Source organism: Notothenia coriiceps, unplaced genomic scaffold (assembly GCF_000735185.1).
Source record: "Notothenia coriiceps isolate Sejong01 unplaced genomic scaffold, NC01 NC01_scaffold00033176, whole genome shotgun sequence".
Lineage (NCBI taxonomy): Eukaryota > Metazoa > Chordata > Actinopteri > Perciformes > Nototheniidae > Notothenia > Notothenia coriiceps.
In genome coordinates, this window is record NW_011365877.1 from 1 (window position 1) to 26,689 (window position 26,689).

Genomic DNA, 26,689 nt, shown 5'->3' on the forward strand with positions numbered 1-26,689 from the left:
ACCCTGCTACCAGTTGGTTAGAGCTGAGCAAGAAGCGCTAATGCTTTGGGCGTGTCGCTTAGTTTAAACAAAATATGTCATTTTCATATGACTGAAAACAACAGACTACATGAAGCATGTACATATAAGGAGAACTCCTGTGTGTCTTGTAAGGATCTCGACACAAACTGATGAACCCAAATGCACGACCCAGAGACAAAGTCTTGGATGTAAAAAAAAGTAATTTTGATTTCACAGGTCAGGTAATCCCTCTTAACAGGTTGGAAATAACAAAAGGCGCTCAAAAGGAGGAAAAAACTAGACATAACAAAAAGAGAACTTAAGAAAAACGTAAGCCTACAAAATTAACAAACAAAACAAAACCTGACATGAGTGAAAGCGATCCTTTTCTGAGCTGAGGCTTAGCACGACCATTCAGAGAAACAAACAAGACGAACTGACACAGGACAGGGGAGAGACAGGACTATTTAAACACGAGGTGAGTGGGAACAGGTGGAAACAATCAGGGGAGGGGCAGACACTGATGATGGTGGGAAAAACACACAAGGGGAGGAAGAAACAGGGCCTGAAATAAAAGACAAGAGGTAAGTATGAAACAGGAAATGACAGACAAAATACATAAACATAACTAACACATTTGACGAGACACAACATGTCTCATATTTGTAAAGTATGTATTATGATGATCCATCTTAAATGTTTTCCAAATGTATTCTTTCAAAATGTTAAATTCAATCATGTGAAAACATTATAACATTGTTCTGTTGTTCTTTACTTTAATAATGACAGAAAACAATATACATACCTCCTGGATTTTTTATTTCTTGCCATTCCCACCTATGATTTATGTGTTTTCATGTGTATATATTACAAAAATGGACACAGGTATTAATTAACTCTTCCTTATTGTATGCAAAACCTGTCTATGAACATCTAGTCCACATTTGGTGACATTCTGATTATTATTTCCAGAGATATATGTAATAAGAAGACACTGTGTCCTTTGAAGATGCCTACACATTCACTCTTTTATGGGAATAATCCAAACATGAACCATAAATGATTTGCCACTAAAATATTTGTATTTGACCATTCATTACAAAACTAGACATATTAAGTTCATGAAAAAAACAAATTTTTGCTTAGTTCTATGGCTACCTCAAATAATTTGGGGTATTTGCTCCTGTACTATCATTACCTATCTCGATAAATACCTTTTTTGTTTGATTATAGGGCCTTTTCTGTTTGAATATTCTAATGGTTATTTTTAGTCTTTAACGTTTTTCAACAACTTCAATGTCATGTGACCTTGTATTTCCCAATCAATGGTACATTGCGCAAGTTATACACCTCTTTTGTACATAAATGCTTATTTGTATGTCTGTTTTGTTTATGTGTGTCTGTCGATTGTTCCACAGGAATATATGTAAAAAGCTTCTTCTTTCTTTACATTTGGGTGTTTTAAATATATCTTTAAAAAAATTGTTCCACTTCCTGTATATGTAGCTGCTACACCGGACTTTCAGAGAAACCTGTTTTTGGAGAGTATTGTAATAACTAAACTGCCATGGATTTATTTTTAATACACAATTGGCACTATCAGTTCTCATTCAGTTGTGTCGACAGATGGTGGGGAATGTTTAAGAGTAGCCTGAGACATTTCACAGTGGGGTTAAAACAAAAAAAGGGAACAAACTGTATTAGGCGCCACATGTGATGGAAAGTAAAACAAATTCTATGGTTCTGCCTTACAACAAGATAGCTCAAGATCAGCAAAACATATCTGTGCCGTTGTTTATGTCTTGAAGTTGTGTATTCAGAGAGAAAATCCTGATTACATTTTCCATGACAGTCACTTATTGGTATCATATGAACAGCAGAAGGACTTTCCCTCAGCAACGACATTGCCTCTTAATTTAAACACAAAATAATACAACGAGTGAATTACAAATATACACTACTATGAAAAGACAGCCAGAGCTCTTAGTTCAAAAACAAGAAATGGCCTGGATATAATGTAAACAGACTCATCAACACACAAAAAGTATACTTCATCTCATATTTCTCATACTTAGAGTATACTTTATATTAAGTACACCAACAGTAAAGAGATGAAACGTAAAAAAAGAGAATTCCATCTTAGATACTCGTGATGAAATCTGAGCTGGCATTCAACATGATGAAATGTAAACATTCTTTGGAAGGAAGTTGCGAGCAATTGATTGACTGAATGATTCAAACTAAATTATCACAAGATCCATTCATCAGCAGTGATTAGCTTGTATTGTTACTGTGCTTAATCTCATCCTGTGAAATACAATAATGGCTCCTTAGATGTTGTAAGGCCTTCAGTCTGCCCCGCAGGACTGACTTAAAAGTGGAGAGACCTGGCAACCTCTCATTCAGTTTTGGAACAGCATACAAACTAGAGGCGAGCAGGATAATCCTCTCAGTTACCAGGTGAAAATATATGTGTGTAGAATCTAGAGTTCTGCATTGTATTTCTGGTTGAATATAACATTTAATTTTGGTGCATTTTCTGTTTTTGGATTCACAGATATTCCAAATCGAGCTCATCTTGCCATGGGTAACTCAGGGTCGACCGGCTTCATCACTTCCACTCCCAGGAAACTGTCCTGCCAGAAAGAGGACACATTGAAGCTGAACGGCTTCTTGACACAGTGCGATGAGGACAGATGGAGAATAAAAGGAAAGCAGAGTTTATCTGTGAAGAAAGTCCACCTCTCTCGCAGCATCCGTTATGTTGACCTCGCTCTCCAAGAGAACAACAACGTTCATTCAATAAGGGGAGAAATGCATAACCTGGCTTTTGTTGGAGATCAAGGTCCATGAAAGACTGAATTTACTGTGGACAATTTTAATCTCCAACTCAGCAAGTATTTCTGGTCATTCAACTGTGATGTTTGAAGAGCTCACAAACGACCACTGTACTGCAACATGAGAGGTATTTCAGTGGCCACATTTCCACCCTGTGGTGTGAATCTGTGAACAGGAAATAAAGCATCGCTTATTTCCATGAGGTCTCATTTTTGTCAAATGGAAAAACGTTTCCTTTTTTTTTTTTTTGCAAAGGTTGTCATCTAGTCTAACTGATTGAGTTACAAATAACTGTTGAGTTTTATTGTTTTAGATAATAACAATGTGAGCAAATTGCACACGTGACACACTTCATCAAGTTGTGGCTGCTAAACCATGCAAAGGAAATCCTGTCTCTGCATCTGTGAAACACAAATGCAAGGTATAGTGCAATTTTCCTGTTCTATGGCTTTTTAAGTAACTTACTTGTCATTGCTTTTAATCTGCACTTTCTATTCAGGACAATGTTTCCTCTCTGTATAACATGGATTTTATATAATTGTATAGTATCCAAGCACGTTGTTGTCAAGGTATTTTTTAAAGTCATGCCTTTGTACAGTAGCAAACCATTTATAACATGTGAAAAATACATTAAACCTTCCAGCTGATACTATCCAAGCCTCTTGATTAGTTTTTAGTGCTAAAAAGTGGTCATTGCACACTGTGCTCTTCCATGAGGTTTAACCACTGCTTTCTATTGCTGCTTTTTGTGTTTTGCAGACAAAGCCTTTGCAAATAATGAATAATAATATATTAGAAAATAAAACCAAAAATGTTGTCATAAACCCATGATTTAAAAAAGTGACACCCCCCACTGTTAGGCAAATGTGGCGTGCATAATAAAGTTATTTTAAAGACAAATGGCCCATTGGCACACTAAATGCTTTATGGGATCGCGATACTTAGAAAAAAAGTTTAAAGGAAATATGACTGAGGTATTCAATATCATTAATATTTATAGTACTATAGTAACAGAGTTGTTGATAGGTGCCAGTGACTTCAAGGACTCAACGTTTCACACAGTGGGAAATATGTCTCACAACAATAAAATTGGAGAAGTTATGATTACTAAAATATATCAAAAACCCTAAAAAGGAAGTGAGACCAGCTGGTTGGCAAATGTTGTGATAAAGCCAAGGGTTGAGCTTTTGAAGGCACCACAGTGATAAGCACACATAGAAAGTTATATGTACCAATTTAAAAATGATATAGATATACACTTGAATGGCTTTGTCCAGACCACAAAAAAATGATGATTTGTAAACAACCGCAATATACATCTGACTGAACAGAAACCATGTATATGTGATGAAAAAAAAAAGAAGTGGAATGGAAACTAGGGAAGTCATCTCCTACCCAGGGAAATAACAGTAGCACTTGAAAAATATTTGTCACTTCATTTGCAGGTCGGTCTCAGGGAGGACGAGATGGCCTCTTTCACATGGACCCTCTTTTTTGTGGGCCTTTGCTTAAAAGGTACTGTACATTTTCTACAATGTATATCCAGTATTTATACTGCACTGCTCAGAAGTGCAATCAGTCAGCTTTTTGTCTTTTTGTTATTTTGTTATCTTTTTTGTTTTTTCCAATAATGTATTAGTCAGGTATATTTGTAATTTATATAACAGGTCCTTCTCGCCTCTAACTTCTCTTTGTTTCAATTCCTCACATTATCTTCTGCATTTTACTACAGTTACTCAAACTGAAGCCTCATCTTGGACAATTAAGATGCCGTCCTCAATCAAAGGTCTACCCGGATCCTGTGTGGTGATCCCCTGCTCGTTTTCATATCCAGATCCAGGCAAGAAGGTCACTGAATTCATTGGGATGTGGTCTGAGGCATCACATCAGGTCATCTATCACCCAGAGAAGTCCAAAATAATCCAACAGTATCGGAATCGGACAGAGCTGCTGGGAGACGTCAGACAGAAAATCTGCACTCTGAAGATCGATCCACTTCAACAAAGTGACCAAGGGCCTTTTCATTTCAGGATCGAAATGACTGACTATGAAAAGTTTTCTTACAAAGACAACGCAGTCTCTATCACAATGATAAGTAAGTATTATTAACAACTTTCACCAGACTTCTATGACAGCAAAATTAATTACTGCATGTTTCCAGTAGTCTGTTTTACTGCAATCAGCGCAAATGGAGACAGGATAATTTGCCATTTTGTTACATTCTCTATGTTATTGACATACTTTAAAGAAGTCATTTTGCATTAGTGCCAAAAGACCAGCACATTTCTAAACTTTATTTAAATTGTCTTTGAAAGCTAAATGTGTAATTGGTACCTCAACAGAGGCCGCAACCAATAGATAACAGAGGTCATTTTAGGTTTCTATTCTTCAAAACTCTCTGATTCCAACTTCCTTATTTGTGTAAATAGCAATCGAAACATATTGAAACTGTTTTTGTCTGGACTGACAGATGTATGGAATTAGGGCAAATGCCACCAATTTAGAGATGTTTGTGTTATTAGAGGGAAATGTTTTTTCTTAACCTTACCCTAACTCTACTCTAGCATTGTTATATTTGACCAAATCTGAATGAGGGCAAGACATGGCATAGATCATAACAACCCATGTAAGAACAACTGGCACGTTCTTAATAAAAGAGTAAATATCCATCTACTATCCTTTACCCCACAGTCCTCTTTTCATGTGTTGAGTGATTTGGGAATTTTAAGATTATTTTGTATTTTTGCTATCTAAAGTGATTCCAAATCCCTTAATTCAAAGCAAGTGAGGCAATACACATAAAAGAATAACACAGTTTTGAACAGCCCCGCAGACAAAGAGCTTTACCTTACCAGAAATACTGTACCTTATGATCTTTGCCATTGCCATTATCAATAACTTTCTCCTTGGTACAGGTGAACTTGATACCATCGGGTTCTCTATGAAAGAGGAGGTGACAGAGGGGCACAGTGTGTCTGGATCCTGCTCTGTGTCTCACTCCTGCCCCACCTCTCCTCCCGTCTTCACCTGGAGTCACTCTGGGGAGGAACATGTCCAACCCCAGCAGCTTGAAGATGGCCAGTGGTCAGCCACATCTACTCTGACATTTCAAACGACCAGCGCTGACCACAACAAGCCTGTACAGTGCACGGTCACATACAAGGGGGGGCAGCACCACAAAACATCCAGGACCCTCAAAGTGAAACGTGAGTAGGGCCGTGTCTACAATCAAGGTGTCGTGGCTCCCTTCCTTATTTTACTATCAAGCCACTAGACGCGTTAAACAGACATGTTTTACTCGTTTTCTTTCCTTTATCTTTGTGTTACTTACAGTTGATGAGTTGCTTGGCCTCCGATGGTTTGGATGATATTATGCAATGGGTTTGCTCAAAATAAAATAACAAACATGTAACAAAGAAAATAGGCTTTTACAATAGTCAAAACAAATAAATATAACAAACAACTTAGGTATTCTTTCTTGCTTTCTTTCTTGTTAAGGCTTATATAACATGAAAACTTAAAGGGTAATTGAACGGTTAAAAACCGTGCCTCGAAGGCGTCTTTCTAACAGGTTGCCCATCACTGTCACTTTAGAGGAGGCGCCGTGGGAATTGTAGTCTTTTGTACTCTGGTTGACTACAGACATCACGATTAGGTGGCCTTTCTTATCAAAACAAAAATACTAGCTCTAACACAAGATGTTAACACTTTAAACTTAGTTCATAAGTGAGACCTAATCTTATACAGCAATGCTTTGATAAACCAGGTATTCCATTTATTTTACAGTACCAAACATGTTACAAAGCATTTGCATTAATATGAAAACTGTAATAAAATTAATGGGAAGCACCCATGAAGAGAACAGAGACAACCAAGGACAAAAAGTGGAAAGAAATTGTAATGAGATGATTCATGTTTTTCTTACCCAGTGTAGAAGCTGTTTTACCAGCATACATATATTCAAATACAACTTTAAAGCTTTGAAAAGCAGGTTTAGTCACTGTCAGAGGAGTATCAGTCATCATGTATTCATCTGCCGTGGAAAAAGAGCATTGTGCTGTCAAATACCATTTTTTATTTGGGATGATGTGCTGGCTACACGAAGGAGAGCAAATTCTGTCCATCTTTAATATGATTTTTTTCAAAGACAAAATTATCTTAACAAATATTGGATGGATTGCCATGTCATTTTGTATAGGCATACATTGTCCCCAGAGCAGAGCATACTGACTTTGGTGATCCTGTGACTTTTCCTCTAGTGCCACCATGAGGTTGACATTTGTAGTTTTGTATCAAATGTCTCAACAACGGTCAAATTTGCTGAGATTCATGTTTCCTTCAGGATTAATTATAATTCTTCCTCTAGTGCAGGGCTTCTCAAACTCCGGACCAAGGTCCGGATCCGGACCGAAATGCAAATCAATCCGGACCGAGCCCTGTGTCCCATTGTAAAAAAAGAAAATTATTAAAAAAAAGAATTTCTGATTCTGATGTAAATTAAAGTGGACCTATTATGCTATATTGGAAACATATATTGTAGGGCCATGCCTATACAAAACATGTCTGTGAAGTATTTTTTTCAAAATACCAAACAGATCACCCATTGTAGCCATCCCTCATACTGCTCAAACCCCTCTTTTGCAGCACTGTTAGAGAAACACGGATTTTGGGTCCTTAGCTTGAAAAAAAAGAAAAGAGGAGGCGGAGCTAATGCCTGATCAGAATTCTACCGGAGATAAAGTTAAATTCTGCTGTGATAAAACGCCATCCTGTTTAAAACACGTCAAAGATTATTTCTGAAACAGTATGGATCTCAAATGCTTTTTCTCTTTCGGGTTTATCACATGGTGAGTTCCTTTTTTTATTTCCTGCTTTTTAAACACATGTGCTCAACAATACAGGTTAGCTCTGAGTGTTAGCGAAGCTTACTAATGTAAACAAAGACGAGATTACGTCCAAAACACGTCAGGCATTGTTTCTGATAGCAATTTTCTGTGGGTCCGCTGCCGATTTGACATCAGATCGGCAGCAAATCTGTCTTTGCATGATAAGTCCCCTTTAATGTACATTTTCTTGTGTCTGACCCGTTGTGAGAATGAACGTGCATATATATTTACTTGTGTGCGCGAGCGTGACACACATTGCAGACAGCAAGTTAACCGCAAGTTTACCTTGACTTTCTAATGCTTCTAATGCCATTTTTGCCGAGGTTCAAGGCATTGGCTACAGACAAACAGTGCCATTTCTCCCACTAGTTCAAACCATCATACTGTATGCATGTATTGAATGTGTGTGTGTATACAGGGGCGCGGGTTTAGCGACAGGCAAGTGCTTGGACCAGAAGGGGGCCCCCAAATAAAGTAGATTAATCCAATCCAATCCAACTTTATTAATATAGCTTAAAACCTCCAGACCAAGTGCTGTACAGAGAGATACATAAAATATAAAATCACACAGCTCAGCTCACAAAACATAAAATAAATAAATAAATTTAAAATAAAAGATACAAACACAAAACAAACCAGAATAAACGTTACAATTTCAAAATTTAAATAAAATAAAAATAAAAAACATTAAAAAAGATTAAGAAGGTCCACAGCAACGACAACATGAAACACCCTTTAATTTACTGCAATGACATGTCGGGAAACCCCCGGGGGGGGGGCCCAGGCATTGCGCGCCAAAACTGCTTCTTAATTTCAGTTTCGTTGCTCCGCTCCGGGGGGGGGAGACTTTACTGGCATTGATCCGGACCATTGACCTTGTATAACATTCACAAGTGGACCTTTAACAAAAAAGTTTGAGTACCCCTGCTCTTGTGCATCCATCTCTTCTATATTTTGTAATCCTCCAATTCTTTGCTTCATGAATTTTCTGCCATGGCATCATAAAGACTTATTCGTATGTTTTCATGCAGACGCTCCGGTGAACGTAAAGGTTGAGCACAAGTCTGAAGTAAAGGAGGGAGAAGCTGTGCAGCTGAGATGCTCCAGTGATGCCTACCCTCCTGCCACCAGTTATCAGTGGCATAATGAAACGGGGGCCCAGCTGCATCAAGGACATGACTACACGCTGCTTAAAGTCTCCAGACACACAGGAGCCCTGTACTGTACTGCCATCAATACAATAGGAAGTGGCAAATCCAACCCTGTGCAGCTCAATGTGTTGTGTAAGTAAATAATAAAGGATATACTTTTTATTTAAACAAAGTGGTATGCTGATGATGGATTAATGCACACAATGTACAACAATATCTGTTTTGTTTTCTTATTACGGCCGATTTTTATTTGTATTCCATATTTTATTCTTTTATATTCCATTCCATTGCAATTTAAATACTGTTATATTTATATTTGATTATATTGTATTATTTGTAATCTTTTTTCTAGTTCTCTATCTGTGTTTTAATTGTTGTTTTACTTTTATGTATGCCCCACGACACCTAGTCAAATTCCTCTTAAGTGTAAACCTACGTCTGGTAATAAACCTGTTTCTGATTCTGATTCTGATAAAGGTTTGGCTCATAACTAAACGTATTGTGCTTACAGATGCTCCTGAGATTGCGAAGGCCTCTTCCTGCACCTCGGAGGGAGATATGGTAAAGTGTGTGTGCATTTCGGATTCCAAGCCTCCCAGCATGCTCTACTTTGTGCTTCCTGACAGAGTCCTGCCAAGCACCAAGGTGGAGAAACATGGCTCTGTTACCATCGGGACTCTGCACGCAGAGTTAGGATCTTCTGTGGCTGTCTGCTGTCTGGCAAACAACACAATGGGCAATGCCAACCTCACACTCTCTCTACCTGTGAACAGTAAGGAAGAAGTGCATGACATACTCATAAAGACTGTAAATCATACACTGTGAAAGAGAAAAATGACAACACATGGTTTCTGTTTGGACAGGTAAGATGCTGAATCTATATATCATCATCGCCTCGGTAGCAGGTGGGATTCTGGTGATGATTTTTGTATCGGTGAAAGTTGTTAAAAAATTGTAAGTTGATGCAGAAAAAGATTCCTTTCACGTACAACAATTATTCTGTAGATAGTGTGGATTTAACAGCTTAATAGCATTCATCAGGGTGCTCTAACACATTTAAAAATACGGGTACATTGAAATTCTGAATACAGCAGTCAACAGACACCAGAAAGCAATATATATATTTGGGGCATGTTGAGGTGTTTATCAGTACACGATGTGAATGTGTCCTAAATGTTGTCATTATACAATATGTCATAATCAAACCACATCCTCTCAGGTAGATGAAGGTCAGTTTGTGAATGTGTGTAGGGCATGATAACCTAGGATACATTTAGCAGTTGACATGGGTTTTAGTGGTTGTTAAAAGTGTGAGAAGATAAATTAAAACCTGGTTTCTGCCAGCAGGGGGAAGTCTGAGGATGCAAGAGAACTTCATCTTAGCTCTGTGAAGGCAGACGATGATGTGGCGGCGGCGCACCCTGTGTATGCTGCAACAAAAAGGTCATTCACCCCAGTAAAAACGAAAAGTTACATAAAGTGGCCTTGTGGGAGTTTATGTGGTAAATGTGTTTTCTGCATTCTGTCTTCAGAAAAGAGAGGTGCTATGATGATGTTAATTGCTCTAACGCTTATGACAATGACCATGTATATGGCAACATGGAGGTATGTAAAAGAAAATTCACTCATTCATTATTTCAATGCATGAGAGAAGAGAGCGCTAATCTTTTTCCCATATAGGACGACTTGGATGACGCAATATATGCAAATATGTAACAGCGTTGGATTAAGTGGAGGAGCAGCTGCAGTCTCTCTCTGATGTCCAACTGATGTGGATCAACAAGTTAAATCAAAAGTATTGATATCCTAACTTTTTTGTATTGAAATATGTGTTCTATTTTTGTCTCCTGTAATTCACATATGCCTGTTTTTTTATATATAGTATATATACTGTATGTTCATATCTAAAAAATAGCTTCCCCCTGACTGCTCGTAAGATTTTCAATAAAACGTGTTGTAAAAATTAACCAATAAACTATTGTAATTTTTCACTTGCAAATATGTTTGATAATACATTCTGCAAAAGTAGCATTTTATATGAATCTACATTTAGGAAGGCATGACTGCTTTAGCAGAGAGAATCTCAACGTTTTAAATTGCAGACCTCCGGTTGAAAAGCACATACTGTGGAGAACAGCTAAAATGTTGCACTTCTACACAGATGCACTGAACATATAGGCACTTACAAATCAGTTTAATAGTCACATCTGGAACAGAATAATTGTACTGCCACACAAACTGACTTAATACATTTAAGAAAGCCTGCCATGTAAATGGATCAGTATTTAAACACATGCAGCCTAACAGATTGTGTTAAAAGATTCAAAGGCTTTATGGTCATGTGCGCAGTGCTGCATGTGTTTAAATACTGATCCATTTACATGGCAGGCTTTCTTAAATNAGTCTCAAAAATGCTACAACCACTGTCACAAACTAGATGAATGTGAAGTATTTTGTTAACACTATAACCGCCAGAGGTCGCTGTATACCTAAAACCGCCAACGAGTAACATTTACCCGCTATTGATTTGCAAGGTACAATGTTCTTTATTTATCATACAGAACAGTGAATTTTGATCGCACAGGGATGAAACTTATACCAATAGATTCTGTGGACTCTCAGCTTTTCATATGACGTAGTTATAAAATATTGCTACGAGTGCTTATTTAAACGCTTGGTGTTAGACTTGTGTTTTTTTTAGGTACAAATCTCTCTATCTCTCTCTCTATCTATAACTATCTATCGATCCATCTGTAATGTTCTGTTCTATGGACATATAATTGTCTACATAAACAGACGACGTGGACTACTTCTCTCATTCCGAGAGTCCATCTTTATTCAACTGGCACGTAACCTACACACATGCATTACATCCTCAACGTGAGCTCAGTCATCCAAGATCTTGTATTCTCCAAGATGTTACACTATCTATCAATATATATATCTATCTCTCTCTCTCTCTCTCTCTCTCTCTCTCTCTCTCTCTCTCTCTCTCTATATCTATCTATTTATCTATCTATCTCTCTCTCTCTATCTATAATATGTATATCGCTAACTCCCCAAACAACTCCACACCGAAGACCGGGAGTACTCGGGCTCACACCCAGTGGCGGATATGGGTATAAACGGCAGTTTTTTTGGCGATTTTTTCAATCTGACTTCCTATTAACAATTGTTAACAACAGAGTGTGCTATATAACACACTTTCAGGAAAAGTCACGGACTGGGAGACTTCAATATGTTATTGAAAAAAAGTTACATACAATCAAAAAACAGCTGCGGGTAAAATGTACCCGTTGGCGGTTCTAGTGTTAACTGACATTTTTACAAATAAAAAATATAAATGCAATACAAATGTATTGCACAATAGCTGTGCTTTATTTCAACTGAGCTATGCCTGTGGCAAGCTATTAACAGGCATTACATTGTGCCTTGTCTTTTTATTTTTTAGTGTAGTGGAGCCTCACTTTAGAGCGTTTATCGCTAATTCAGAACCTTTGTTATTACCCTTTTGTTTCGTTTAGCTAAAAACGGTTAATATTGTCTGATAGCTGAGTTTCTTCCCGTTAAGTGGGCTTGACACATTCATAGTTTGTTGAATATTAAGAAGCCCTCAGACGCTGTTTCTTGCAAGATGTTGCGTTTTGCCCCTGCACGCGGGGCAGTGGGGTTTAACTGGTTAAACTAGTGTACTTTTTACAATTCTGTCTGTGGTTTAAGACACTTAAAAATACTTTTTCTCACAATGTCTTGTGATTCAGAGGGAATTGCTTTGATTCTGAGGTTATGGGAACAAATGCTATTATTAAAAATGTTTCCTGACGGTTGAAGAATGTCACCTTTTATCTCCATACACTGGAGAATCGGTCAATTTGAGAAGAGGGTAATACACTTATTGTCATTTACCTTGCCGAGATAAGCCTCAGAAATCTCCTTCATCTTGGTGAGAACCATCGAGGAAACCTCCTCGGGGAAGAAGCTCTTGATCTCCCCCTTGTATTCAACCTCCATCTTGGGCTTGGTTGCGTCATTCACAACCTTGAAGGGCCAGTACTTCATATCTGACTGCACTACAGGATCGTCAAACTTACGACCGATCAGGCGCTTAGCATCTAAAGGACATTAAAGTGAAATACATCTCTGTAAGTCATATTCATTGAGCATCACTGATTCTGAAGCTATTGCTTTGTTGGTGTTGCTGTCCTTACCAAATACAGTGTTGGTTGGGTTCATGGCCACCTGGTTCTTCGCGGCATCTCCAATCAGTCTCTCAGTGTCTGTGAAGGCCACATAGCTGGGTGTGGTCCTGTTTCCTTGGTCATTAGCAATGATCTCCACTTTGCCATGCTGGAAGATGCCCACACAGGAATATGTGGTGCCCAGATCAATGCCAACTGCTGGTCCTTTAGACATCTTCATTAAAAGAAAATAGATACAATAAATGTGTTGTAGATCTTTTTCCTTTATGGTAAGTTAAATTGTATGGCATTAATTCACTGAATACAGGTTTATATTTCATTAACTAATTATGGTTGATATTGTTTGGTAAATCAAGATATTTCTTTGTAGTATTTTAAACACACTATGTACACGCACATGTAACTACTCTAGGTGTGTGCAAATGTGTTTCTGTCCCTGTTACATAAGTCCAGATGCAGGCCACGTGAGGCTAAGCTAGCGGGGATGTGGCACCCATTTTGTACGTAGTGGCCTAAACCATCTTCTGACACTGGAGACCCAATGACTGGACCATGTAACACTACCCTTTAATTCCCTCTCCAAACCCCTTCCCTCTCCACTCCTCCCTGAGCCACAGTTAGGCTGGTGAAATGTGATGTACTGATCCTGGGATAGTGATCAGTGTGATATATATATATATATTCCGACAGCTGGCTCCAAATAGCTTACAGTAACTATAATTGGCATCAGTGCATGGCAATGAATGAAAGGTCACTCGTGAACAGGTCATTAATCAGTGCCTAATATACAAGATTTGCCAGGTTTCCTTAACAAATTATATATACAACATAATACAATCAGAGAAGTACAGTCTTGAGGCGCAGTAACAACATATTTGCCTAATGAAGAGCAAAAGAAAAGCTTCCTGTTTGTTCACACTTCTTGGGGTTGAGCTGTGTTACAACCACCAGAGGCAGAAAATTACCCTTAGTACAGCAAATAAACCACATAACACATATTTAACACAAACATTCTAACTAATTAAAGAGCAAAAACTGCCTTGATTAAAGTTAAACCTTTTTTGTGATTATTTTCATTGTATGCTATGTTTGCTAAATAGGTCAAAGTAGAAGCTCTATAATGTCCAAGAAGTGCTTACACTGGAAGCGAATATTGAATTATCACTTGTTATCCACTTGCGTAACACAGAGCAGCACGCTGACACAGCGCTATTGCTTCACAGCCTTACCCAAGCCCACACGTGGAACTTGCCAGTACAGTTCCACAAAGATATGTTGGAACAACACAACGGCCTGTGAGTCAGTGATATACATATGGAGGCTGTTTCTGTAACGGTATGCTATTCAGTTTCCTCTGGTTGAGGCAATCCTGAAGAGATATAATCACATTGAATTGATTGAATAGACTTGAATTATATGTTATGTCATAGAAAAGAATGTTCACAATAATTGAAAGGGCAGTGTTGGGGAAGCTACCTTGACAGCACCCAACCTAGGGAAAATACCAATATTTTGGTTAACTATAAGACAAAGTAGTTCAAGCTACTTGTAAAATAAAAAGGATAAAATTAAACATGTGATAAATAACCTTCCTACACCACTTGATAAAGTACATATCCTTTAACTTGTGAGAAGAGGATCATAGGTTTCGGGTTACAGTATTAAATATTTCCTTTTAAGGCTGAACATTGTTTGCAGTTTTAAGTAGTTAAATACTACAAATAATGGCAGAAAATGTATATTACCGTGCAAATATGAATTCAGATGAACTAACAGCAGGCCAATGCAAAATGCAGTTAAACTACTAGTTGAATTACATAGTTTACTATGCCCCAATGCTTCCACAAGGGATTTGTTTTAACTGGTCACACAGTCACTGAACTGTGTTTTTTCGTAGGATTTCTACTGCAGCTTGCCATGCTATTGTCTGACAAAAACCCTGCAGGCCTCACTCTGATTGGGGATTACTTCTTAGATTTCGCACTAAGGCTTTTAAGCAGCAAGCAAAACAGACTATGATGCCAGGCTGAGTACAATGCTTTATATAGAAGGGGTTACCTTGTTGTCGGACGTTCAAAACTTGACAGTTTACTAAGTTAGAGCGGCGCTTAGTTTTTGACCAGCACAGAACACTCCTCTCCAGCACCGGCTCCTTTCCCTCTCGTGGCAGGCGAATAAGAGGACGAGTGTCTCTGCTTTCCAGTGTATATAAAGCAAGAGCCCATCAGGGTGTCAGGTGACCACCAAGGAAAGCATATAGGCCCATGTGTCTGCTTATTGACTAAATTTAATTTAAATAAAGCGTGCTGTTGTCCCCTCTGTAGCCAACTGCTAGTTATGGAAAATAGAGAGAAGGTGACATTCAAAATGTAAGATTGGGCTTTGATTTGGCATCCGATTTTTAGCAAAAAGTAGTTCCTGAACATGGGTAATACTGTTAACATGCTCTAATGGAAACACGGCTGGGACATGGAAGACTACACAATGTTACATTTTCAAAATACTTTTTAACTTTGGTTAGTCTAACAATATCATGCAGTCAATCCATTTAAGCAGATGTTTGATCATAAAAGGCATCAAATCAGCTTTTGCTTCCTATATTTAAAATTCTCCATCCTACTTTTTTATCCAAGATTTATTACCTGTGCATCAACAAAAAAAAGTGTTCAGAGTCAAGGCTTATTTACCTTAACACAGCCTATATAAAAACTCAACATGGATATTGCAAACACCACATAGTAAACAATCTTCAGTAGTTTAATTGAGGTATCGTTTTTCATTTAATATTTAAGACACAGTAGTGCAGAAAGTATTCCTTCCCCTTTCTGCAGGACTCTCTGGGTCTATTCCTGTTATAGGCCTCTTTGACACATGGGCCATCTGGCATTCGTATAACTGCAGTTCATTGCAGATACCACCTGTTGCGACACACCAGATCTTAGTATTCACACACGCCTGCAGAGTAGTTGTTTTTCTTCTAGAAGTTGAATATTGCATAACCCAGGAAAATAAATCCTTTAAAGTGTGGATTCCTATGTCCTATACTAAGATATTGAGCTTGACATTTCATGTTTAATTGCAGTTCAGGATAGCAACTAAATAACTTACAGTTGGTCAACTGACATAAAATAAATACTGTACATTTATAATAAACAGCAGTAACTTAAGGTAAGCAGCCATTAGTGTGTTTCCCTCAGAAAAAAAAAAAGGAAGCATATTTGTCATCAACACTTGAAATAAGGATTGCATGCCCCTTGTACTAAATTACAGTTTCTTAATGTATTTAAATAGTAGCTATCACCTTAATACAAGTAAACTACGGAGTTGATAAAGAAAGTCTTCTTCTGTGCTGACGTCTGCTCTGCAGCACTCATTCATATAGTCCCACGCACAGCGCTTGCAGTAGTTGTACAAATGGCGCTCTGCTTTCTTCAGCGTGCTGTTCAGGTCCAGTGTTCCCTGAAGACTGCACGAAAAAGCAAAGGTTTAACCAGAACATTCACATCAACAAAAACATTTTTTTATAGCATTCAGACAAACCTGCTAGTAAACTGGATAAGCTGCACATCATCGCGGCAGCGCAGCAGAGACTCTCTGTTCTCCAACAGTATGGCTGCACAGATGAAGAGCTCAAATGTGAAGTCAGTGTTGATGGCCTGCAGCTGCGACTCTGAATGGTCCTCTGTAAAGACATATCACTGCATTAAAGTCAGACATTTAACAGAGGGAACTATTCCTCCCCATTAATCTCCTTTTAATTCTGCCAACTTGAGTTCTTTGATTCACCTGTGCTGCAGTTTCGTGCCAGCCTTTCCTGATAACGGGCTCGGTCTACTTGCTGGGAGATAAGCTCCAGGTGGTCACAACTCAGGATCTCAAATAAACGTAATGCGTCACTATGTTCAAACTCCCTCTGGAAACCAAGCAGCAGCCACCTTGAAAAACACACAACATTTGCATACAAAAATATATTGAATATAAACCAAATCCAGAAATAAAGATTAAATTACCAAGGATGAATTAAAATCTACCTGTGGCAGAAGGTGAAGCTCTCCATGCTGTCTGAGACCAAATGAGCATAAAGTGAAGGATCCAGTTCCTTCAACAGTGCTGCTTCCAACTCTAAAATACATTAAACACAAATAGTTCACATCTTTACACAGTAGACTTTGAATTCATTTATCGACTGAACTTTCTGTATTAGATCTGTATTAGAACATTGTTAATAGCAATAGATTTGGCAACAGCAATGCTTGTACACCTTGTGATTGTGTATTTGTTGACAGATTTTGTCACTACGATAACATTAGAATCACCAAAAATGCAGTAACTATGCAGATGAGCAGTTAAGATAACATGAAAGTCAAGTTCCAGGATGTGCGTGGTCTGAATGCATTAATAAAGGCTTTTTAGAAATCTGTATTTATTTCTGAAGTTATCCAAAACAGTACACGAGAAACAAATCCCAACACTTAAATATTAAATATAATATAAAGATAAAGTATGACAGTTGATTGAATGTACTGGAATTATTGTTTCCAATATATTGCTTTACCACTAGAGGTTCTAAACATTTTCTGTGATAGCTTTAAGGAACAAAATCTAATTCACAACATCTAGCATTTAATAAACATACATTTGTATTTCATTATGGTAATCACACCTATTTTCCTGTGCAGACCATCCGCCCTGAAGTCCTTGGAGAACTTCTCCATGTAGCAGGAGAAACTCCAGAAAGTGTCCACCTCAGAGTCGAGAACCTCCAGGAACCGGCTGCACAGGTCATTCATTCCTTGTGCATAACTGACCTCTGGATCAACAATCGAGTGTTAAAGTTTTAAATAATCAACAAACACCCTCTGTAATGTATGTTTTATTTTTTTGTGTTAATAAAACCTGAGGTGAGCTCATTTTCAGTGTTTACCTGGATGAAACGCAGCATATGTGATGAGGATATCTCTCAACACCAACAGATTCCCCAAACCTTCCTCCCTGCAGACACAAGTGAGCAGACTGAGTGGAACAGTGCAGAATTGGATGTGCACTATACAAAGCAGGACGTTTTACAATATTTCTCTATATAGTTTTAAGTTTGTAATTTACAGACATTTAAGTTATGATCATAGTTGCTCCCTTATATGTATATGGCAGTAACAATGAACAAAATGTTCACTTGTTTACTTAAAATTATTTATTTTTTAATATACTTTACTTAAAAGTTCCATTTAATACAATATTGCTTTATTCATGTATTTGAAATTTAAATGAAGCTCTGCATGTTTCCCTTTTTTTTATATATTGTTTTCAAATGAATGTTATCTTTGTATATCGCAGAAGCCTGAGCAGCAACAGACTGTCTTTGTATCTCCCACATTAAGTTTGGTTCATTTATTTTGTCCAGTTTTTATTTAAAGTCAGAGCACTTCACAGCTCACAAGACTTCATATTTGAATTAAAGACAAAATTATTCCTGTTCACTGGTACAAAATGCTGATAGCGTATAGAAAGCTGGTTGTAAATGTAAAATAAATAAGAGACATGTGTTAATAAGTTGATGAGGCGAGTTAGCTAGTATTAAAGCCTTAAAATAATATTCGTAATTTAAGATGATTTAGCGCAGTCTTTTGATCCAGACTGTCCTGTGGCAATCAGATTTGTGGACGTGTCTTAAGTATATCAAAAAGACAACAATAGTCACCAATCACTCACTGGTAATAGCTCAGGTCTCTGTTTGTTCTCGGCACATCTTTGTCAATAATCCTTGTGGCTTCTCGCAGCTCCTCTTGGTCAAACGTGACACGCTCAAACAATATCTGGTAACAGGAAGGACACGTAGATTAGACCACTTTATATAGTCTGTGTGAACGGCTTTAGTCGAGATCATACATTTAAATGCACTTAATATTGCTTTTGCATTTTCAATAGGAATCATAAGTTAAGGGCTGTCAACTAGGGTCATTCTGTTGAAGCTGCGTTTGAAGTATCTCAATGCTCAAATGTATATCAGCTGTTCATAAGTGCAAACACTCCTAAGACAAAAGGGCTTAACAATACATCAAGAACAAAGAGAGCCAACAATACCATATGTAAATAAATGCTAAACTAGTTTAAAATAATTAGATCCTGTTGCGTAACTACTGTAAATATACTCCCCCTCCTCCTCCTGCCCCCCTTTAAACACACATCTCTTACACCAACTTAAAGCAAAGAACCTATATTTATTCGACCTACAGAAATCAAGAAGTCAGACCCAAAGCCAACATGTTGATAAAGAAATATAAAGTAGAATAGATTAAATAGACAGAATAATACAATGATATAAATGACTCCTCTAACCTGTGCCTGAAGCTCCAAGAAAGCTAGCCTGTCCCTGACCCCCTCTGACTGGTCCTGGGTCTGCTGCTGGGCCTGAGCCTGCCTCTGGTCAAAGTGCCTGACTGCTGCCACCAACTCGGCTGGAATAAAGACAGGATAATGTGTTCATAGAAGTTTAAAAAAAGACTGAAAGGTTGACACAATTAGGAGTCTTTCTTTTACTTTGTTGTTGCATGTTTGGGTTTTACCATCAGTGCCGTTGAGGTGCATCCGTACGGCCTTTGGAAGGAACTGCTGCCACTTTCTCTTCATGACCTGATAACGTACCACCATCTGCTCCTGCAGCAGAGAACGCTCCAAAGCTGTCGAGCTGCATGGGTACATCCCAAACAGGAAACGCCACACAAGGCCCCGCTCAGAGGGACACACGCCACCTGGACAGGGATTGAAAAACTTTAAATGATTTACTACAGTCCTCAATATAACTGACTATGCAGTGTCTTTAAACCCAGATTACCTATTATCATCCAGACAAATTTATCTCCACCAGACCAAAACAAATACCTTGAACCAATCACATGCAAGGATTAGAACTTTGAAGCTGAGAAAAGAGGGAATCTTTAGGAACATTTGGTGAACTTTAGCCTAGTTTCATTAGGATTTGAGATGTCTTATATAATGTTTCGCTCTGCAGGTTATTTAATCTTTGGTCTCTGGGGTGGAATGTGCAGAAAGGTCAAAAGGCAAGACAAAAGCAGGGTGAGTTTTCACATTCCTGCTCATGGATGATAGATTCAGAACGAAGTTGTAATCAAGCAGCAACTCCTCTGTGTAGATGTTGTGCTTTGCCTGGTCCAGTTCAGTGGCAGTCTGAGGGCTGTGTTAGGATAGGGCACATATGTATGCACTGGAGCCACTTCAGAAATGCTCATCCGGAAGTAATATCATTTTTTAGTGTCACACATGTCACTGATTGCTTTTGTCTGGTGAATCTCATGTGATTTTATTTAGAAGCTAGCTAAGAAATCTTACCAACTGCCTAAATGGTATCTGTTGTTTTTACAGAAGTCACGCTGGGGTTCTTTGCTCGAGGGGGTCAGAGGCACAATGCGATGTTGTATTTTAGAGAATGATTCGATTGTGGCTCATCTAATGCCTTGAGGCAAAGCATCACTTGACTTTCTTCTTGTCTGCATCTGCATTCATTGATGCATCTGGACACATAATAATAAAAATCCCTTTTTAATAACCAAGTGCAGCAGCAAATCACTGACCCTAACCCAAACACAAAGGCCTTTTCAGAATAATATTAGGCCTCATCAAGACGGTGTTCAGTGTGTAAAAACATATTCATTTTTATCTTATTATAAAACCACATGCCAAGCACCATCATATTACACTTTGTTAATACAGAAACGTACAAATGTTCTTTCAAACATGAATTTCACTGGATTAGCAGAGAGTTTATATTTCTAAATGGGCATTATGGGATCATTTAAGATTTCAACTTAGCTTATTTTTATAGGTAGGCTATATTCGTTTCTACTTCAAACCAAGCCTCATGAACGTGTGTTGCATGTAGAACATGGTAAAGTTTGTTATAATGATATGTAAAGTCAAGATATAAAAATGCTATATAAAGGCAATTTAGGAAGATCACTTAAACGTGCAAGCACATGTTTAGATGTTTTAGATGTTTTAGATGTTTTAGATGTTTTAGATAGATAGATGGATAGATAGATAGATAGATAGATTAGATAGACAGACAGACAGACAGACAGACAGATAGATAGATAGATAGATAGATAGATAGATAGATAGATAGATAGATATACCGTTTTTGAAAATATACATCCTCAGTCTTGACTCATCGACCCTCCCCTCTGCGTCCATGACCCCGGGTAAGGTGAGTCGTGCGGCGGGCAGAGCAGTGGAGCTGACCGCTGCTACCCTCCTCTCGGAGCGGACATCTGACCGGGGAATGTCCGGGGAGCGTGTCTCCTCTGCGGCTGTGTGCTCTGGACTTCCGTCATTCAGATCTTCCATGTGTGCTTGGGGTAGTCACGGTCAAACCACGCACAGGTGAAGAAGAGTATGTCAACAGACAACAAACTTTCATCCTCCTGCAGACTACTGCGACTTAAACAAAGCGCCTCTTCACGAACCTCCTCTGGAGCTAAAGGACTGACGTCAGACAGCAGGACACGTTCAGGATCACAAAACCTGTTGAAGGAGTTTCAGCAACCATTTCTAGTTCTGTAGGGTCTCCCACTCTCGCTTCCATCCGGGAGTCATATGACTGCACCTTGAGGTCCGAGTTTGGCCCACATTCCAGGTGGAGTCGAGTGTCAAAGTTCACTTTTCCGAGCGAGTCTCACCCCATCTAGTGGTTTCCTTTAACAGAGGCAAGCACCAAAAGCTGTCTCAATATCTTAAAATATTAGCCGAAATATATGATTTTTTACTATTTGAGTATTTGATTTGTATTATTTTATAAAAATTGCTGTGTTGATGCATAGGCTATGGCAAACATTTTGTCAAGGATATAATTTATTTTCTTGAATTTCAGAAGTTCAACCTCAGCTCCAACATTAAGTCTATAATAAACCAAAAGTGAAGTGACGTTACTATTAAACCACACAGTTGTTCCTAAAACAACTAAAGCTTTAATTAAGCATGCATTCTGTTACATCTGGCTTCAAAGTTGTAGTTTGATCTATTTTCCACCACGTTGAGCCACTCTTCTTTGCCCTCTCATTTCCTTAACAGTTAGTTGTTGATGTTTGTATTTAGTGCCCAAACATCTCATGGACTTCTTGAGTTGAAGGTCTAATGTGGTGTAATGTGTAATTGTACAGAAACAATAACCATTGAGGCAAATTATTGTGTCATGTGTGATTCTGAGCTAAATCGATGGTAATAGGTAACCTTTCTTAATTGGTAACTTTTTCTTTTGCAACTACCAAATGATACCCCATAACCCATAATAACAACAGATTCAAAATCAGTTTACTGTCTCAACCCCGAAAGACACACACTGGCAACACTGTCTGAACAGATTTAAAATATATTTTCATATTTCTCGAAGTCTATCTTATCAGGACATTTTACACATGGAAAGTGTTGTTGATCACTGTAATTTTACCCTGTGTATTCTTATTACCTGTCTTTTTAGTGTTGAGTTTTTGTTCATTTATGTTTCAATAAAAGTTTGACCGTCATCAGAAGTGAGTGCTGACGTGAGGTTTACACTGCATGTTTATGTTTTTCAAAAATAGAGTCAGAACGTGATCAGTGTTCACTTTTTTGAGCGAACTTCCTTTTTTCTTCAATTCACACTGAAACAGGAAACACAACCCCCTTATTTCACACCAATGTTTAGATATAATGTCATATGCCAAAGCACAAAAAGCCCTGCATTCTCTTCGGACTCCCTCTCACAGTGAGTATTTGCTTACTACAAAATATAGGCAGTTTAACTTCACAATTGTGTCACATGTAGGCTTTCAGATGAGATAGAACCCAGGGCACTGATTATGTTGGTTAACCTCTGAGTGTCTTTCTTTGGTCAGATGAAGCTGCCGAGCCTGATTCATCTTAGCCTCATACTGATGCTGACCTCAGAAGGTGTGTGATATATTTGTGCTTGTCTTGAATGTCCTCTAACGAAGTATGCACTTAAATGTAAATAATAATTCTCGTTTCTTCTTTAACACAGGTCACACAGATCAAAATTGGAATGTTAATGTCACCAGAAACATTCAAGCAACACTGGGCTCAAACGTGACCATAGATTGTAGCTTTACCTATCCGCATAATCTATCTTCGGAAAATGTTAAAGTATACTGGAAAACATTTGAGAGAAGTAACTTTTCGTTGGACAAAGACCCAGATGCATTCGTTTTTCACCCGAATAAAGCACTTGTGAATGAGAAGTACAGAGAAAAGACCAAGCTCTTTGGAAATGTAACCCAAAAAAGCTGCTCCCTCTGGATCTTTAACTTCACGGATGAAAAACTAAACATCTATATGAGAGCTATGGGAAAGGAATGGATGTACAGTTACAGAAAAAATAACGTCTCCATATCTGTGTCTGGTAATAATTTGAGTACATTTCATTAAAGTACATATATACAAATTAAAAAGAAGAAATAAACCAGAACTTTTTTCACAGGTGATGTGATCCCAGCCATTCATACGTCAGGTATAACCTTTAAGCACATAATTTAAATGTATATAATGTGTTTCTGAGTATTCCTTAATTTGCTGTTGTTGTTTATTTCTCTTAAAAAGTAGGGTAAAATGTAATTTTAATGAAACTACTTTGTTTTTCCGATATTATACAACCATTACCAACCTTTGAAGATACTACAAGTACGTTTACAGTTTTCTTGTAAGGACAGTTTCATTATAACATTTAAAAGTAAAATTGTAATTACATTTCTCTTTCAATTTTTTTCCCCACAGATATTGCAGTATCCTCCACAATGGCTACAATCCAGGGACCTTCTTCAATAGAGTATACAGCCATCTTTGTACCTGTTGCTGCACTTCTGATCATTATTTGTGTGGCTGGAATTTTCTTTTTCTTGAAAAACAAAAGGTAACGTTTTGTGTCATGACTGGTCCTTGCGTTTGTCTTTCTTGATGCATTAGTGAAGTAAAGTAAAAATGTCTGGAGGTGTTATTTTTTTTAAATGTGTTTGTTTTATATAAGCTCACATTTCTGCTAAAATGGAAGACTGATATCTAATTGTCATACTTGGCAGGTCACAAACTTTGACCAGGGAAGAATCTGGATATTACGCCAATGTTAGCCGATCAAACCAAGCTAAAAGGTTTGTTTCATGATATTTATTGTGAATGAAATTGTTGCTATTTATTGACCCATCCTCGGCTGTTTGTTTGGAAATGTATAATATATGGGGAAAATAAAGTAGCCTCTAGCATTTAAGCTTTATTTAAAAGATAGGCTCTATTTTGTCTAAGTTTATCATATTAAGGCATTATACAAATGGAAAGTATTATTGAATTGTTGTTCAATTGTAAAATTACTCTAAATCCTTCTTTCAAGTGTTTGGTTGCCTATAGTCCACTTCTGTAAAATAATATTCTACCTTTACCCTGTACTGTAGAAATATATATCCTTCTTATCAAGACAAACTAAGCTATGAAAAAATGCTGCAGAGATGTCACATGAATCTATAAATAGTTATAATACAATAAAAAGAAAAACTCACATGAATATATTTAAACCACACAGCCTTTAGGCTTCGTCACAGTGTTCTCCGTTTCTGAGTTATTCTTGCGAGATTCACAAGAGGATACACCACTTCATCGTCTGTAAATAATTAAGACTAGACTCACGAAGAGGTTTTAGTCTAGTGAAAATTATTATTCCACAAGTTGTTCGCAAGTTGCAGATAAAATAACAAATAATAATAAAAAAATAATCCAAACATGTCTGTTTGTCTTTTCAGAAATGCATCAAGCAAGACTCAAGAGAACGAGAACACTTCTGAACTGAAAGTCATTGATGAACCTGTCTACAACAACTTTGAGGTACTATATTACTATACTTTACATTTACAGTAAATGGTTGTAATATAGCAACATCGTAACTAAGGCAAAAAAATACATGTAACCTAAGTTTTGTTTTTGCAGGCCCCTCCAGGTCAGATGGGTCAAGGAATGAATCACACAGAAAATATATATGGAAATGTGGATTATTCACAATAGAAGATAAATTGCATCTCACGTGGTCATGGTTTGTAAAACCTGAACTTGCTTGTTTCTTAATATTTATTTTAGAGAACATTGTGGCTGTTGGCAGGTACTTTTACAAGACCAGGGTTATATCGTTTACTGGTTAAAGCAGCAGAATATATCTGCAACGCAAGTGAACCCTCCCGAAATTAAATCTGATGGCCCTCAATAGGTTTCTATAGGGAGACATAAAATGATCACGAAGAGAATAAAAACAACCACAGAGAGATACAAAAAATAAACTACTAAGAATTACAAATCTACAGAGCGACATGTCTTGGTGCTATGGGAGATGGGGGACCTTATTTTGTGGGTCAACTTCCCAGGGTTTAAGGCTAGTTTGGGTTTCATATAACTGCAGCCATTTATATATTCCATTTAACTTTACCGTCCTTAAAATTGTTTATTTGGCTTTTATTTATTACACTGAATATGTAACCATTGACAATGTACAGTTTAATATTGCTCAGAGCCATATCTTTAATTGTGCTTTGATTCTTAAGTTTAACTTAATTGTTAAACTCATTATTACTTGTGTAAATTACACATTATTTATAGATGTGTCCAGTGCAGCCTGCAATTGTTGTTCACCTTTTAATTGCACTGACCTTTTTCTAATCTTAACTAACTGTTTATAGGTCTTACCTTAACCATTGCTTATTTGCCTTAAACATGATCATTCTATGGCTTTAACAGGTTTAGCAGATAGATATTTTGCTGTTTAGCATAATTAGAATTGAACATTCAGAAAAAGAAATTCTAGTGAGTGATACAGGAAATCAGTTTGGGCAACATCCCATGACTTAAATTCTGTTTTCTGAGTAATGTCTTGTAATATTCTGTTTACAACTTCCGTTTTTACTCGAAAAGGTGGGGTTAAAATGATTGTGGTTTTTTTCAAATATTTCTCAATGTGTTTGGCAATTCACGTCCTGTATTATCTGTGCTGCAGCTGAAACTTCTGTTTTTTTTTCTGGTTCAGTCTCCTATTAGGGGATCAAGTTATTATATGTAAGGATCGAGTTATAGTCTGTACCATCGAACAAAATATTAAAAGTGTATATAGTTTCCTCTCCATGACTAACATTGTCTACTTTTTACTCTATTGAATTACTGAACAACAGCAGCCAACTACTGTGCATAACGTCCTGTCGTCAATAAAGTGGATTTAAGTGAAGCTGCTATTGTTTCTGTTTTTGTGACCAATAGTTTCATTCTGATATGGTTTTGCTAGAAATAAACTTTTCTCGACCTTGGTTGTATCAGTGTCCCGCACACTTTGCTCTGGCTTATCATCTTTTCTGAGACTCTATTGTCCTCCAAGGGTTGGTCTCTCAGACTATTTCCAAGTATGGAGTTAGTTTTCATAAAGTTTAATGGTGCAATTTATCTTACATTATGTTACAGCCCAAAGTAAACCACTGTTATTCCTTACTTTATCAAAAATAAGTTACTCAACATAATACTGCTATTACAGTCCCATGTTTTAATGTTTGCATCCCTGAATGTTACCTTCTACATAGGTTGATTTTAT

General features: G+C 37.5%; 4 protein-coding genes across 5 annotated transcripts; 2 read left to right on the plus strand and 2 right to left on the minus strand.

Moving 5' to 3' along the window:
- The first annotated feature begins 4,274 nt into the window (after positions 1 to 4,274).
- LOC104961373 (sialoadhesin) lies at positions 4,275 to 10,856 on the plus strand. Of its 2 annotated transcripts, none has more exons than XM_010789659.1 (9): positions 4,275 to 4,353; positions 4,571 to 4,933; positions 5,754 to 6,044; positions 8,756 to 9,007; positions 9,387 to 9,647; positions 9,739 to 9,829; positions 10,220 to 10,318; positions 10,408 to 10,480; positions 10,556 to 10,856. In XM_010789659.1, the coding sequence occupies exons 1-9, from the start codon at positions 4,305 to 4,307 to the stop codon at positions 10,589 to 10,591; spliced, it is 1,515 nt and encodes a 504-aa protein (XP_010787961.1). In that variant the 5' UTR covers positions 4,275 to 4,304; the 3' UTR covers positions 10,592 to 10,856. The 2 variants fall into 2 exon arrangements, with proteins under 2 accessions (XP_010787961.1, XP_010787962.1); XM_010789660.1 differs by having other exon boundaries at positions 10,223 to 10,318; positions 10,556 to 10,841.
- Positions 10,857 to 12,727: 1,871 nt separating this feature from the next.
- LOC104961374 (heat shock cognate 71 kDa protein-like) lies at positions 12,728 to 15,266 on the minus strand. Its single transcript, XM_010789661.1, has 3 exons — positions 15,133 to 15,266; positions 13,084 to 13,288; positions 12,728 to 12,987 (listed from the first exon to the last, which is right to left on the minus strand). Exons 2-3 carry the CDS (start codon positions 13,286 to 13,288, stop codon positions 12,743 to 12,745), a joined length of 450 nt encoding a protein of 149 aa, XP_010787963.1. The 5' UTR covers positions 15,133 to 15,266; the 3' UTR covers positions 12,728 to 12,742.
- Positions 15,267 to 15,817: 551 nt separating this feature from the next.
- LOC104961375 (TBC1 domain family member 15) lies at positions 15,818 to 21,716 on the minus strand. The gene is made up of 10 exons (XM_010789662.1): positions 21,225 to 21,716; positions 19,638 to 19,823; positions 19,411 to 19,529; positions 18,784 to 18,887; positions 17,999 to 18,066; positions 17,738 to 17,884; positions 17,106 to 17,196; positions 16,861 to 17,009; positions 16,615 to 16,756; positions 15,818 to 16,540 (listed from the first exon to the last, which is right to left on the minus strand). The coding sequence occupies exons 1-10, from the start codon at positions 21,433 to 21,435 to the stop codon at positions 16,372 to 16,374; spliced, it is 1,386 nt and encodes a 461-aa protein (XP_010787964.1). The 5' UTR covers positions 21,436 to 21,716; the 3' UTR covers positions 15,818 to 16,371.
- A 1,068-nt stretch (positions 21,717 to 22,784) lies between these two features.
- On the plus strand, positions 22,785 to 26,228 carry LOC104961376 (sialic acid-binding Ig-like lectin 12). The gene is made up of 9 exons (XM_010789663.1): positions 22,785 to 22,831; positions 22,962 to 23,016; positions 23,108 to 23,485; positions 23,564 to 23,593; positions 23,755 to 23,763; positions 23,857 to 23,992; positions 24,159 to 24,227; positions 24,870 to 24,951; positions 25,054 to 26,228. The coding sequence occupies exons 2-9, from the start codon at positions 22,962 to 22,964 to the stop codon at positions 25,126 to 25,128; spliced, it is 834 nt and encodes a 277-aa protein (XP_010787965.1). The 5' UTR covers positions 22,785 to 22,831; the 3' UTR covers positions 25,129 to 26,228.
- Positions 26,229 to 26,689: the final 461 nt, after the last annotated feature.